The sequence below is a fragment of the Lampetra planeri genome, unplaced genomic scaffold, assembly GCF_965212315.1.
Source record: "Lampetra planeri unplaced genomic scaffold, kcLamPlan1.2.h2 scaffold_333, whole genome shotgun sequence".
NCBI classification, from domain to species: domain Eukaryota; kingdom Metazoa; phylum Chordata; class Hyperoartia; order Petromyzontiformes; family Petromyzontidae; genus Lampetra; species Lampetra planeri.
Window position 1 is genome coordinate 57,501 of NW_027615156.1, and position 15,448 is coordinate 72,948.

General features: G+C 60.9%; 1 protein-coding gene across 1 annotated transcript in view; it reads right to left on the reverse strand.

The window, feature by feature from the left end:
- The window catches only part of LOC144740890 (phosphatidylinositol 3,4,5-trisphosphate 5-phosphatase 2A-like), a 63,333-nt gene extending 47,891 nt beyond the window's left edge, over positions 1 to 15,442 (reverse strand). The window contains 1 exon segment of the mRNA XM_078623592.1: positions 15,414 to 15,442. Coding sequence (XP_078479718.1) covers positions 15,414 to 15,416 — 3 coding nt within the window. The 5' untranslated portion in view covers positions 15,417 to 15,442.
- Between the last annotated feature and the right edge of the window lie 6 nt (positions 15,443 to 15,448).

Consider the following 15,448-nt stretch of genomic DNA (forward strand, 5'->3'; position numbering starts at 1 on the left):
CACACTACACTATACACTACTACACACTACACTATACTACTACACACTACACTACTATACACTATACACTACACTATACACTACTACACTCTATACTACTACACACTACTACACTATACACTACTACACTACTACACACTACACTATACACTACTACACACTACTACACAATACACTGCACTATACACTACTATACATTACACTACTACACACTACACTATACACTACTACACACTACTACACTATACACTACACTATACACTACTACACACTACTACACACTACACTATACTACTACACACTACACTACTATACACTATACACTACTACACTATACACTACACTATACACTACACTATACACTACTACACTATATACTACTACACACTACTACACTATACACTACTACACACTACTACACAATACACTGCACTATACACTACTATACACTACACTACTACACACTACACTATACACTACTACACACTACACTTTACTATACACTACACACTACTATACACTACACTACTATACACTACACTATACACTACTACACTATACACTACTATACACTACTACAATATACACTACACTACTATACACTACTACGTCGGTTTATTGGGAAGCGGAACGCGCGTGGTGGTGGTGGTGGCGAGGGTGGTGGTGGTGGTGGCGAGGGTGGTGGTGGTGGTGGTGGCGGCGAGGGTGGTGGTGGCGAGGGTGGTGGTGGCGAGGGTGGTGGTGGTGGCGAGGGTGGTGGTGGTGGTGGCGAGGGTGGTGGTGGTGGTGGTGGCGGCGAGGGTGGTGGTGGCGAGGGTGGTGGTGGCGAGGGTGGTGGTGGTGGCGAGGGTGGTGGTGGTGGTCGCTGGCTTTGTGGCGTGGGGTGCCGACCGCTCCCCACATTTACTCACCCACACTGTACACTCACGCACACTGTACACTCACACTGTACACTCACTCACACTGTACACTCACTCACACTGTACACTCACTCACACTGTACACTCACACTGCACACTCACACTCTCCCACTCTCTCTCCCTGTCTCCCACTCTCCCTGTCTCCCACTCACTCTGTCTCTCACTCTCCCTGTCTCCCACTCTCCCTGTCTCCCACTCTCCCCGTCTCCCACTCTCCCCGTCTCCCACTCTCCCCGTCTCTCACTCTCCCTGTCTCCCACTCTCCCTGTCTCCCACTCTCCCTGTCTCCCACTCTCCCCGTCTCCCACTCTCCCTGTCTCCCACTCTCCCTGTCTCCCACTCACTCTGTCTCCCACTCTCCCTGTCTCCCACTCTCCCTGTCTCCCACTCTCCCTGTCTCCCACTCTCCCTGTCTCCCACTCACTCTGTCTCTCACTCTCCCCGTCTCCCACTCTCCCCGTCTCCCACTCTCCCCGTCTCCCACTCTCCCCGTCTCTCACTCTCCCTGTCTCCCACTCTCCCTGTCTCCCACTCTCCCTGTCTCCCACTCTCCCCGTCTCCCACTCTCCCCGTCTCCCACTCTCCCCGTCTCCCACTCTCCCTGTCTCCCACTCTCCCTGTCTCCCACTCTCCCCGTCTCCCACTCTCCCCGTCTCCCACTCTCCCTGTCTCCCACTCACTCTGTCTCCCACTCTCCCTGTCTCCCACTCTCCCCGTCTCCCACTCTCCCCGTCTCCCACTCTCCCTGTCTCCCACTCACTCTGTCTCCCACTCTCCCCGTCTCCCACTCTCCCTGTCTCCCACTCTCCCTGTCTCCCACTCACTCTGTCTCCCACTCTCCCCGTCTCCCACTCTCCCCGTCTCCCACTCTCCCCGTCTCCCACTCTCCCCGTCTCCCACTCTCCCCGTCTCCCACTCTCCCCGTCTCCCACTCTCCCCGTCTCCCACTCTCCCCGTCTCCCACTCTCCCCGTCTCCCACTCTCCCCGTCTCCCACTCTCTCTGTCTCCCACTCTCCCTGTCTCCCACTCTCCCTGTCTCCCACTCTCCCTGTCTCCCACTCTCCCTGTCTCCCACTCTCTCTGTCTCCCACTCTCCCTGTCTCCCACTCTCTCTGTCTCCCACTCTCCGTCTCCCACTCTCTCTGTCTCCCACTCTCTCCGTCTCCCACTCTCTCCGTCTCCCACTCTCTCCGTCTCCCACTCTCCCTGTCTCCCACTCTCTCCGTCTCCCACTCTCTCCGTCTCCCACTCTCCCTGTCTCCCACTCTCTCCGTCTCCCACTCTCCCTGTCTCCCACTCTCTCCGTCTCCCACTCTCCCTGTCTCCCACTCTCTCTGTCTCCAACTCTCCCTGTCTCCCACTCTCTCCGTCTCCCACTCTCCCTGTCTCCCACTCTCCCTGTCTCCCACTCTCCCTGTCTCCCACTCTCCCCGTCTCCCACTCTCCCTGTCTCCCACTCTCCCTGTCTCCCACTCTCTCTGTCTCCCACTCTCCCTGTCTCCCACTCTCCCTGTCTCCCACTCTCCCTGTCTCCCACTCTCTCCGTCTCCCACTCTCCCTGTCTCCCACTCTCCCTGTCTCCCACTCTCTCCGTCTCCCACTCTCCCTGTCTCCCACTCACTCTGTCTCCCACTCTCCCTGTCTCCCACTCTCCCTGTCTCCCACTCTCCCTGTCTCCCACTCTCCCTGTCTCCCACTCTCCCCGTATCCCACTCTCCCTGTCTCCCACTCTCCCTGTCTCCCACTCTCCCCGTATCCCACTCTCCCTGTCTCCCACTCACTCTGTCTCCCACTCTCACTGTCTCCCACTCTCTCTGTCTCCCACTCTCCCTGTCTCCCACTCTCCCCGTATCCCACTCTCCCTGTCTCCCACTCTCCCTGTCTCCCACTCTCCCCGTATCCCACTCTCCCTGTCTCCCACTCTCCCTGTCTCCCACTCTCCCCGTATCCCACTCTCCCTGTCTCCCACTCTCACTGTCTCCCACTCTCTCCGTCTCCCACTCTCCCTGTCTCCCACTCTCCCTGTCTCCCACTCTCCCTGTCTCCCACTCTCTCCGTCTCCCACTCTCCCTGTCTCTCACTCTCACTGTCTCCCACTCTCCCCGTATCCCACTCTCTCCGTCTAACACTCTCCCTGTCTCCCACTCTCCCTGTCTCCCACTCTCTCCGTCTCCCACTCTCCCTGTCTCTCACTCTCACTGTCTCCCACTCTCCCCGTATCCCACTCTCTCCGTCTAACACTCTCCCTGTCTCCCACTCTCTCTGTCTCCCACTCTCCCTGTCTCCCACTCTCCCCGTCTCCCACTCTCTCCGTCTCCCACTCTCCCTGTCTCCCACTCTCCCTGTCTCCCACTCTCCCTGTCTCCCACTCTCTCCGTCTCCCACTCTCCCTGTCTCCCACTCTCTCTGTCTCTCACTCTCTCCGTCTCCCACTCTCCCTGTCTCCCACTCTCCCTGTCTCCCACTCTCTCTGTCTCTCACTCTCTCCGTCTCCCACTCTCCCTGTCTCCCACTCTCCCTGTCTCCCACTCTCCCTGTCTCCCACTCTCTCCGTCTCCCACTCTCACTGTCTCCCACTCTCCCCGTATCCCACTCTCCCTGTCTCCCACTCTCCCTGTCTCCCACTCTCCCTGTCTCCCACTCTCCCTGTCTCCCACTCTCCCCGTCTCCCACTCTCCCTGTCTCCCACTCTCCCTGTCTCCCACTCTCCCTGTCTCCCACTCTCCCTGTCTCCCACTCTCCCTGTCTCCCACTCTCCCTGTCTCCCACTCTCCCCGTCTCCCACTCTCCCTGTCTCCCACTCTCCCTGTCTCCCACTCTCCCTGTCTCCCACTCTCTCTGTCTCCCACTCTCCCTGTCTCCCACTCTCTCCGTCTCCCACTCTCCCTGTCTCCCACTCTCCCTGTCTCCCACTCTCCCTGTCTCCCACTCTCTCCGTCTCCCACTCTCCCCGTCTCCCACTCTCCCCGTCTCCCACTCTCCCTGTCTCCCACTCTCCCTGTCTCCCACTCTCCCTGTCTCCCACTCTCTCTGTCTCCCACTCTCCCTGTCTCCCACTCTCCCTGTCTCCCACTCTCCCTGTCTCCCACTCTCTCCGTCTCCCACTCTCCCTGTCTCCCACTCTCCCTGTCTCCCACTCTCCCTGTCTCCCACTCTCCCTGTCTCCCACTCTCCCTGTCTCCCACTCTCTCCGTCTCCCACTCTCCCTGTCTCCCACTCTCTCTGTCTCCAACTCTCCCTGTCTCCCACTCTCTCCGTCTCCCACTCTCCCTGTCTCCCACTCTCCCTGTCTCCCACTCTCCCTGTCTCCCACTCTCTCCGTCTCCCACTCTCCCTGTCTCCCACTCTCCCTGTCTCCCACTCTCCCCGTCTCCCACTCTCCCTGTCTCCCACTCTCCCTGTCTCCCACTCTCCCTGTCTCCCACTCTCTCCGTCTCCCACTCTCCCTGTCTCCCACTCTCCCTGTCTCCCACTCTCCCTGTCTCCCACTCTCTCCGTCTCCCACTCTCCCTGTCTCCCACTCTCCCTGTCTCCCACTCTCCCTGTCTCCCACTCTCCCTGTCTCCCACTCTCTCCGTCTCCCACTCTCCCTGTCTCCAACTCTCCCTGTCTCCCACTCTCTCCGTCTCCCACTCTCCCTGTCTCCCACTCTCCCTGTCTCCCACTCTCCCTGTCTCCCACTCTCTCCGTCTCCCACTCTCCCTGTCTCCCACTCTCACTGTCTCCCACTCTCTCCGTCTCCCACTCTCCCTGTCTCCCACTCTCCCTGTCTCCCACTCTCCCCGTCTCCCACTCTCCCTGTCTCTCACTCTCCCTGTCTCCCACTCTCCCCGTCTCCCACTCTCCCTGTCTCTCACTCTCACTGTCTCCCACTCTCCCTGTCTCCCACTCTCTCCGTCTCCCACTCTCCCTGTCTCCCACTCTCCCTGTCTCCACTCTCCCCGTCTCCCACTCTCCCTGTCTCCCACTCTCCCCGTCTCCCACTCTCCCTGTCTCCCACTCTCTCTGTCTCCCACTCTCCCTGTCTCTCACTCTCCCTGTCTCCCACTCTCCCCGTCTCCCACTCTCCCTGTCTCTCACTCTCTCTGTCTCCCACTCTCCCTGTCTCCCACTCTCCCTGTCTCCCACTCTCCCTGTCTCCCACTCTCTCCGTCTCCCACTCTCCCTGTCTCTCACTCTCACTGTCTCCCACTCTCCCTGTCTCCCACTCTCCCTGTCTCCCACTCTCCCTGTCTCCCACTCTCCCCGTCTCCCACTCTCCCCGTCTCTCACTCTCCCTGTCTCTCACTCTCACTGTCTCCCACTCTCCGTCTCCCACTCTCTCCGTCTCCCACTCTCCCTGTCTCCCACTCTCCCTGTCTCCCACTCTATCCGTCTCCCACTCTCACTGTCTCCCACTCTCCCTGTCTCCCACTCTCCCCGTCTCCCACTCTCCCTGTCTCCCACTCTCCCTGTCTCCCACTCTCCCTGTCTCCCACTCTCTCCGTCTCCCACTCTCTCCGTCTCCCACTCTCCCTGTCTCCCACTCTCTCCGTCTCCCACTCTCCCTGTCTCCCACTCTCTCCGTCTCCCACTCTCACTGTCTCCCACTCTCCCTGTCTCCCACTCTCTCTGTCTCCCACTCTCCCTGTCTCCCACTCTCCCTGTCTCCCACTCTCCCTGTCTCCCACTCTCTCCGTCTCCCACTCTCCCTGTCTCCCACTCTCCCTGTCTCCCACTCTCCCTGTCTCCCACTCTCTCCGTCTCCCACTCTCCCTGTCTCCCACTCTCTCCGTCTCCCACTCTCCCTGTCTCCCACTCTCCCTGTCTCCCACTCTCTCCGTCTCCCACTCTCCCTGTCTCCCACTCTCTCCGTCTCCCACTCTCCCTGTCTCCCACTCTCTCTGTCTCCAACTCTCCCTGTCTCCCACTCTCTCCGTCTCCCACTCTCCCTGTCTCCCACTCTCCCTGTCTCCCACTCTCCCTGTCTCCCACTCTCTCCGTCTCCCACTCTCCCTGTCTCCCACTCTCCCTGTCTCCCACTCTCCCCGTCTCCCACTCTCCCTGTCTCCCACTCTCCCTGTCTCCCACTCTCCCTGTCTCCCACTCTCTCCGTCTCCCACTCTCCCTGTCTCCCACTCTCCCTGTCTCCCACTCTCTCCGTCTCCCACTCTCCCTGTCTCCCACTCTCCCTGTCTCCCACTCTCCCTGTCTCCCACTCTCTCCGTCTCCCACTCTCCCTGTCTCCCACTCTCACTGTCTCCCACTCTCTCCGTCTCCCACTCTCCCTGTCTCCCACTCTCCCTGTCTCCCACTCTCCCCGTCTCCCACTCTCCCTGTCTCTCACTCTCCCTGTCTCCCACTCTCCCCGTCTCCCACTCTCCCTGTCTCTCACTCTCACTGTCTCCCACTCTCCCTGTCTCCCACTCTCTCCGTCTCCCACTCTCCCTGTCTCCCACTCTCCCTGTCTCCCACTCTCCCCGTCTCCCACTCTCCCTGTCTCCCACTCTCCCCGTCTCCCACTCTCCCTGTCTCCCACTCTCTCTGTCTCCCACTCTCCCTGTCTCTCACTCTCCCTGTCTCCCACTCTCCCCGTCTCCCACTCTCCCTGTCTCTCACTCTCTCTGTCTCCCACTCTCCCTGTCTCCCACTCTCCCTGTCTCCCACTCTCCCTGTCTCCCACTCTCTCCGTCTCCCACTCTCCCTGTCTCTCACTCTCCCTGTCTCTCACTCACCCTGTCTCCCACTCTCCCCGTCTCCCACTCTCTCTGTCTCCCACTCTCCCTGTCTCCCACTCTCTCCGTCTCCCACTCTCCCTGTCTCCCACTCTCACTGTCTCCCACTCTCCCTGTCTCCCACTCTCCCTGTCTCCCACTCTCTCCGTCTCCCACTCTCCCTGTCTCTCACTCTCCCTGTCTCTCACTCTCACTGTCTCCCACTCTCCCTGTCTCCCACTCTCTCCGTCTCCCACTCTCCCTGTCTCCCACTCTCCCTGTCTCCCACTCTCTCCGTCTCCCACTCTCACTGTCTCCCACTCTCCCTGTCTCCCACTCTCCCCGTCTCCCACTCTCCCTGTCTCCCACTCTCCCTGTCTCCCACTCTCCCTGTCTCCCACTCTCTCCGTCTCCCACTCTCTCCGTCTCCCACTCTCCCTGTCTCCCACTCTCTCCGTCTCCCACTCTCCCTGTCTCCCACTCTCTCCGTCTCCCACTCTCACTGTCTCCCACTCTCCCTGTCTCCCACTCTCTCCGTCTCCCACTCTCTCCGTCTCCCACTCTCCCTGTCTCCCACTCTCCCCGTCTCCCACTCTCCCTGTCTCTCACTCTCACTGTCTCCCACTCTCCCTGTCTCCCACTCTCTCTGTCTCCCACTCTCTCCGTCTCCCACTCTCACTGTCTCCCACTCTCCCCGTATCCCACTCTCCCTGTCTCTCACTCTCCCTGTCTCCCACTCTCCCCGTCTCCCACTCTCACTGTCTCCCACTCTCCCTGTCTCCCACTCTCCCCGTCTCCCACTCTCCCTGTCTCCCACTCTCCCTGTCTCTCACTCTCACTGTCTCCCACTCTCCCTGTCTCCCACTCTCTCCGTCTCCCACTCTCTCCGTCTCCCACTCTCCCTGTCTCCCACTCTCTCCGTCTCCCACTCTCCCTGTCTCCCACTCTCTCCGTCTCCCACTCTCACTGTCTCCCACTCTCCCTGTCTCCCACTCTCCCTGTCTCCCACTCTCCCTGTCTCCCACTCTCCCTGTCTCCCACTCTCTCTGTCTCCCACTCTCCCTGTCTCCCACTCTCCCTGTCTCCCACTCTCCCTGTCTCCCACTCTCTCCGTCTCCCACTCTCCCTGTCTCCCACTCTCTCTGTCTCTCACTCTCTCCGTCTCCCACTCTCCCTGTCTCCCACTCTCCCTGTCTCCCACTCTCTCTGTCTCTCACTCTCTCCGTCTCCCACTCTCCCTGTCTCCCACTCTCCCTGTCTCCCACTCTCCCTGTCTCCCACTCTCTCCGTCTCCCACTCTCACTGTCTCCCACTCTCCCCGTATCCCACTCTCCCCGTCTCCCACTCTCCCTGTCTCCCACTCTCCCTGTCTCCCACTCTCCCTGTCTCCCACTCTCCCTGTCTCCCACTCTCCCCGTCTCCCACTCTCCCTGTCTCCCACTCTCCCTGTATCCCACTCTCCCTGTCTCCCACTCTCCCTGTCTCCCACTCTCCCCGTCTCCCACTCTCCCTGTCTCCCACTCTCCCTGTCTCCCACTCTCCCTGTCTCCCACTCTCTCTGTCTCCCACTCTCCCTGTCTCCCATTCTCTCCGTCTCCCACTCTCCCTGTCTCCCACTCTCCCTGTCTCCCACTCTCCCTGTCTCCCACTCTCTCCGTCTCCCACTCTCCCTGTCTCCCACTCTCCCTGTCTCCCACTCTCCCTGTCTCCCACTCTCCCTGTCTCCCACTCTCCCTGTCTCCCACTCTCCCTGTCTCCCACTCTCCCTGTCTCCCACTCTCCCCGTCTCCCACTCTCCCCGTCTCCCACTCTCCCTGTCTCCCACTCTCCCTGTCTCCCACTCTCTCTGTCTCCCACTCTCCCTGTCTCCCACTCTCTCCGTCTCCCACTCTCCCCGTCTCCCACTCTCCCTGTCTCCCACTCTCCCTGTCTCCCACTCTCTCCGTCTCCCACTCTCCCTGTCTCCCACTCTCTCTGTCTCCCACTCTGCCTGTCTCCCACTCTCCCTGTCTCCCACTCTCTCCGTCTCCCACTCTCCCTGTCTCCCACTCTCCCTGTCTCCCACTCTCCCTGTCTCCCACTCTCTCCGTCTCCCACTCTCCCTGTCTCCCACTCTCTCCGTCTCCCACTCTCCCTGTCTCCCACTCTCTCTGTCTCCCACTCTCCCTGTCTCCCACTCTCCCTGTCTCCCACTCTCCCTGTCTCCCACTCTCTCCGTCTCCCACTCTCCCTGTCTCCCACTCTCCCTGTCTCCCACTCTCCCTGTCTCCCACTCTCTCCGTCTCCCACTCTCCCTGTCTCCCACTCTCTCCGTCTCCCACTCTCCCTGTCTCCCACTCTCCCCGTCTCCCACTCTCCCTGTCTCCCACTCTCCCTGTCTCCCACTCTCTCTGTCTCCCACTCTCCCTGTCTCCCACTCTCTCCGTCTCCCACTCTCCCTGTCTCCCACTCTCCCTGTCTCCCACTCTCCCTGTCTCCCACTCTCTCCGTCTCCCACTCTCCCTGTCTCCCACTCTCCCTGTCTCCCACTCTCCCTGTCTCCCACTCTCTCTGTCTCCCACTCTGCCTGTCTCCCACTCTCCCTGTCTCCCACTCTCCCTGTCTCCCACTCTCTCCGTCTCCCACTCTCCCTGTCTCCCACTCTCCCTGTCTCCCACTCTCCCTGTCTCCCACTCTCCCTGTCTCCCACTCTCTCCGTCTCCCACTCTCCCTGTCTCCCACTCTCTCCGTCTCCCACTCTCCCTGTCTCCCACTCTCTCTGTCTCCCACTCTCCCTGTCTCCCACTCTCCCTGTCTCCCACTCTCCCTGTCTCCCACTCTCCCTGTCTCCCACTCTCTCCGTCTCCCACTCTCCCTGTCTCCCACTCTCCCTGTCTCCCACTCTCCCTGTCTCCCACTCTCTCCGTCTCCCACTCTCCCTGTCTCCCACTCTCTCCGTCTCCCACTCTCCCTGTCTCCCACTCTCCCTGTCTCCCACTCTCTCCGTCTCCCACTCTCCCTGTCTCCCACTCTCTCCGTCTCCCACTCTCCCTGTCTCCCACTCTCTCTGTCTCCAACTCTCCCTGTCTCCCACTCTCCCTGTCTCCCACTCTCCCTGTCTCCCACTCTCCCTGTCTCCCACTCTCTCCGTCTCCCACTCTCCCTGTCTCCCACTCTCCCTGTCTCCCACTCTCCCCGTCTCCCACTCTCCCTGTCTCCCACTCTCCCTGTCTCCCACTCTCCCTGTCTCCCACTCTCTCCGTCTCCCACTCTCCCTGTCTCCCACTCTCCCTGTCTCCCACTCTCCCTGTCTCCCACTCTCTCCGTCTCCCACTCTCCCTGTCTCCCACTCTCCCTGTCTCCCACTCTCCCTGTCTCCCACTCTCCCTGTCTCCCACTCTCCCTGTCTCCCACTCTCTCCGTCTCCCACTCTCCCTGTCTCCAACTCTCCCTGTCTCCCACTCTCTCCGTCTCCCACTCTCCCTGTCTCCCACTCTCCCTGTCTCCCACTCTCCCTGTCTCCCACTCTCTCCGTCTCCCACTCTCCCTGTCTCCCACTCTCACTGTCACCCACTCTCTCCGTCTCCCACTCTCCCTGTCTCCCACTCTCCCTGTCTCCCACTCTCCCCGTCTCCCACTCTCCCCGTCTCTCACTCTCCCTGTCTCCCACTCTCCCCGTCTCCCACTCTCCCTGTCTCTCACTCTCACTGTCTCCCACTCTCCCTGTCTCCCACTCTCTCCGTCTCCCACTCTCCCTGTCTCCCACTCTCCCTGTCTCCCACTCTCCCCGTCTCCCACTCTCCCTGTCTCCCACTCTCCCCGTCTCCCACTCTCCCTGTCTCCCACTCTCCCTGTCTCCCACTCTCCCCGTCTCCCACTCTCCCTGTCTCTCACTCTCTCTGTCTCCCACTCTCCCTGTCTCCCACTCTCCCTGTCTCCCACTCTCCCTGTCTCCCACTCTCCCTGTCTCTCACTCTCCCTGTCTCCCCACTCACCCTGTCTCCCACTCTCCCCGTCTCCCACTCTCTCTGTCTCCCACTCTCCCTGTCTCCCACTCTCTCCGTCTCCCACTCTCCCTGTCTCCCACTCTCACTGTCTCCCACTCTCCCTGTCTCCCACTCTCCCTGTCTCCCACTCTCTCCGTCTCCCACTCTCCCTGTCTCTCACTCTCCCTGTCTCTCACTCTCACTGTCTCCCACTCTCCCTGTCTCCCACTCTCTCCGTCTCCCACTCTCCCTGTCTCCCACTCTCCCTGTCTCCCACTCTCTCCGTCTCCCACTCTCCCTGTCTCCCACTCTCCCCGTCTCCCACTCTCCCTGTCTCCCACTCTCCCTGTCTCCCACTCTCCCCGTCTCCCACTCTCTCCGTCTCCCACTCTCTCCGTCTCCCACTCTCCCTGTCTCCCACTCTCTCCGTCTCCCACTCTCCCTGTCTCCCACTCTCCCCGTCTCCCACTCTCCCTGTCTCCCACTCTCTCCGTCTCCCACTCTCTCCGTCTCCCACTCTCCCTGTCTCCCACTCTCTCCGTCTCCCACTCTCCCTGTCTCCCACTCTCTCCGTCTCCCACTCTCACTGTCTCCCACTCTCCCTGTCTCCCACTCTCTCCGTCTCCCACTCTCTCCGTCTCCCACTCTCCCTGTCTCCCACTCTCCCCGTCTCCCACTCTCCCTGTCTCTCACTCTCACTGTCTCCCACTCTCCCTGTCTCCCACTCTCTCTGTCTCCCACTCTCTCCGTCTCCCACTCTCACTGTCTCCCACTCTCCCCGTATCCCACTCTCCCTGTCTCTCACTCTCCCTGTCTCCCACTGTCCCCGTCTCCCACTCTCACTGTCTCCCACTCTCCCTGTCTCCCACTCTCCCCGTCTCCCACTCTCCCTGTCTCCCACTCTCCCTGTCTCTCACTCTCACTGTCTCCCACTCTCCCTGTCTCTCACTCTCACTGTCTCCCACTCTCCCTGTCTCCCACTCTCTCCGTCTCCCACTCTCTCCGTCTCCCACTCTCCCTGTCTCCCACTCTCTCCGTCTCCCACTCTCCCTGTCTCCAACTCTCTCCGTCTCCCACTCTCACTGTCTCCCACTCTCCCTGTCTCCCACTCTCCCTGTCTCCCACTCTCCCTGTCTCCCACTCTCCCTGTCTCCCACTCTCTCTGTCTCCCACTCTCCCTGTCTCCCACTCTCCCCGTCTCCCACTCTCTCTGTCTCCCACTCTCCCTGTCTCCCACTCTCCCCGTCTCCCACTCTCACTGTCTCCCACTCTCCCTGTCTCCCACTCTCCCTGTCTCCCACTCTCCCTGTCTCCCACTCTCCCTGTCTCCCACTCTCCCTGTCTCCCACTCTCTCTGTCTCCCACTCTCCCCGTATCCCACTCTCACTGTCTCCCACTCTCCCTGTCTCCCACTCTCCCTGTCTCCCACTCTCCCTGTCTCCCACTCTCCCTGTCTCCCACTCTCCCTGTCTCCCACTCTCCCCGTATCCCACTCTCACTGTCTCCCACTCTCCCCGTCTCCCACTCTCCCTGTCTCCCACTCTCCCTGTCTCCCACTCTCCCTGTCTCCCACTCTCCCTGTCTCCCACTCTCCCTGTCTCCCACTCTCTCTGTCTCCCACTCTCCCTGTCTCCCACTCTCCCTGTCTCCCACTCACTCACACTCTCCCTGTCTCCCACTCTCCCTGTCTCCCACTCTCCCTGTCTCCCACTCTCCCTGTCTCCCACTCTCCCTGTCTCCCACTCTCCCTGTCTCCCACTCTCCCTGTCTCCCACTCTCCCTGTCTCCCACTCTCCCTGTCTCCCACTCTCCCTGTCCTCCCACTCTCCCTGTCTCCCACTCTCTCTGTCTCCCACTCTCCCTGTCTCCAACTCTCACTGTCTCCCACTCTCCCTGTCTCCCACTCTCCCTGTCTCCCACTCTCCCTGTCTCCCACTCTCCCTGTCTCCCACTCTCCCTGTCTCCCACTCTCCCTGTCTCCCACTCTCACTGTCTCCCACTCTCCCTGTCTCCCACTCTCCCTGTCTCCCACTCTCTCCGTCTCCCACTCTCCCTGTCTCCCACTCTCCCTGTCTCCCACTCTCCCTGTCTCCCACTCACTCACACTCTCCCTGTCTCCCACTCTCCCTGTCTCCCACTCTCCCTGTCTCCCACTCTCCCTGTCTCCCACTCACTCACACTCTCCCTGTCTCCCACTCTCCCTGTCTCCCACTCACTCTGTCTCCCACTCTCCCTGTCTCCCACTCTCTCCGTCTCCCACTCTCCCTGTCTCCCACTCACTCACACTCTCCCTGTCTCCCACTCTCCCTGTCTCCCACTCTCCCTGTCTCCCACTCACTCACACTCTCCCTGTCCCCCACTCTCCCTGTCTCCCACTCTCCCTGTCTCCCACTCTCCCTGTCTCCCACTCTCTCTGTCTCCCACTCTCCCTGTCTCCCACTCTCCCTGTCTCCCACTCTCCCTGTCTCCCACTCTCCCCGTCTCCCACTCTCCCTGTCTCCCACTCTCCCTGTCTCCCACTCTCCCCGTCTCCCACTCTCCCTGTCTCCCACTCTCTCTGTCTCCCACTCTCCCCGTCTCCCACTCTCCCCGTCTCCCACTCTCCCTGTCTCCCACTCTCTCTGTCTCCCACTCTCCCTGTCTCCAACTCTCCCCGTCTCCCACTCTCCCTGTCTCCCACTCTCTCTGTCTCCCACTCTCCCTGTCTCCCACTCTCCCTGTCTCCCACTCTCCCTGTCTCCCACTCTCCCCGTCTCCCACTCTCTCTTGTCTCCCACTCTCCCCGTCTCCCACTCTCTCTGTCTCCCACTCTCCCTGTCTCCCACTCTCCCCGTCTCCCACTCTCCCTGTCTCCCACTCTCCCCGTCTCCCACTCTCCCTGTCTCCCACTCTCCCTGTCTCCCACTCTCCCCGTCTCCCACTCTCTCTGTCTCCCACTCTCCCTGTCTCCCACTCTCCCTGTCTCCCACTCTCCCTGTCTCCCACTCTCCCTGTCTCCCACTCTCTCTGTCTCCCACTCTCCCTGTCTCCCACTCTCCCTGTCTCCCACTCTCCCCGTCTCCCACTCTCTCCGTCTCCCACTCTCCCTGTCTCCCACTCTCCCTGTCTCCACACTCTCCCTGTCTCCCACTCTCCCTGTCTCCCACTCTCCCTGTCTCCCACTCTCCCTGTCTCCCACTCTCCCTGTCTCCCACTCTCCCCGTCTCCCACTCTCTCTGTCTCCCACTCTCCCTGTCTCCCACTCTCCCTGTCTCCCACTCTCCCTGTCTCCCACTCTCCCTGTCTCCCACTCTCCCTGTCTCCCACTCTCTCTGTCTCCCACTCTCCCTGTCTCCCACTCTCCCTGTCTCCCACTCTCCCTGTCTCCCACTCTCCCTGTCTCCCACTCTCCCTGTCTCCCACTCTCCCTGTCTCCCACTCTCCCTGTCTCCCACTCTCCCTGTCTCCCACTCTCTCTGTCTCCCACTCTCCCTGTCTCCCACTCTCCCTGTCTCCCACTCTCCCTGTCTCCCACTCTCCCTGTCTCCCACTCTCCCTGTCTCCCACTCTCCCTGTCTCCCACTCTCCCTGTCTCCCACTCTCCCTGTCTCCCACTCTCCCTGTCTCCCACTCTCTCCGTCTCCCACTCTCTCCGTCTCCCACTCTCCCCGTCTCCCACTCTCCCCGTCTCCCACTCTCCCCGTCTCCCACTCTCCCTGTCTCCCACTCTCCCTGTCTCCCACTCTCCCTGTCTCCCACTCTCCCTGTCTCCCACTCTCCCTGTCTCCCACTCTCTCTGTCTCCCACTCTCCCTGTCTCCCACTCTCCCTGTCTCCCACTCTCCCTGTCTCCCACTCTCCCTGTCTCCCACTCTCCCTGTCTCCCACTCTCCCTGTCTCTCACTCTCCCTGTCTCCCACTCTCCCTGTCTCCCACTCTCCCTGTCTCCCACTCTCCCTGTCTCCCACTCTCCCTGTCTCCCACTCTCCCTGTCTCCCACTCTCCCTGTCTCCCACTCTCCCTGTCTCCCAATCTCTCTGTCTCCCACTCTCCCTGTCTCCCACTCTCTCTGTCTCCCACTCTCTCTGTCTCCCACTCTCCCTGTCTCCCACTCTCTCTGTCTCCCACTCTCCCTGTCTCCCACTCTCCCTGTCTCCCACTCTCCCTGTCTCCCACTCTCCCCGTCTCCCACTCTCCCTGTCTCCCACTCTCCCTGTCTCCCACTCTCTCCGTCTCCCACTCTCCCTGTCTCCCACTCTCCCTGTCTCCCACTCTCTCCGTCTCCCACTCTCCCTGTCTCCCACTCACTCACACTCTCCCTGTCTCCCACTCTCCCTGTCTCCCACTCTCTCTGTCTCCCACTCTCCCTGTCTCCCACTCTCCCTGTCTCCCACTCTCCCTGTCTCCCACTCTCCCTGTCTCCCACTCTCCCTGTCTCCCACTCTCTCCGTCTCCCACTCTCCCTGTCTCCCACTCACTCACACTCTCCCTGTCTCCCACTCTCCCTGTCTCCCACTCTCCCTGTCTCCCACTCTCCCTGTCTCCCACTCTCCCTGTCTCCCACTCTCCCTGTCTCCCACTCTCCCTGTCTCCCACTCTCCCTGTCTCCCACTCTCCCTGTCTCCCACTCTCCCTGTCTCCCACTCTCCCTGTCTCCCACTCACTCTGTCTCCCACTCTCCCTGTCTCCCACTCTCCCTGTCTCCCACTCTCCCTGTCTCCCACTCTCCCTGTCTCCCACTCTCCCTGTCTCTCACTCTCTCTGTCTCCCACTCTCCCTGTCTCCAACTCTCCCTGTCTCACACTCTCCCTGTCTCCCACTCTCCCTGTCTCCCACTCTCCCTGTCTCCCACTCACCATGCGGTAGTCAATGTCCGTGATGTCTCGCAGTG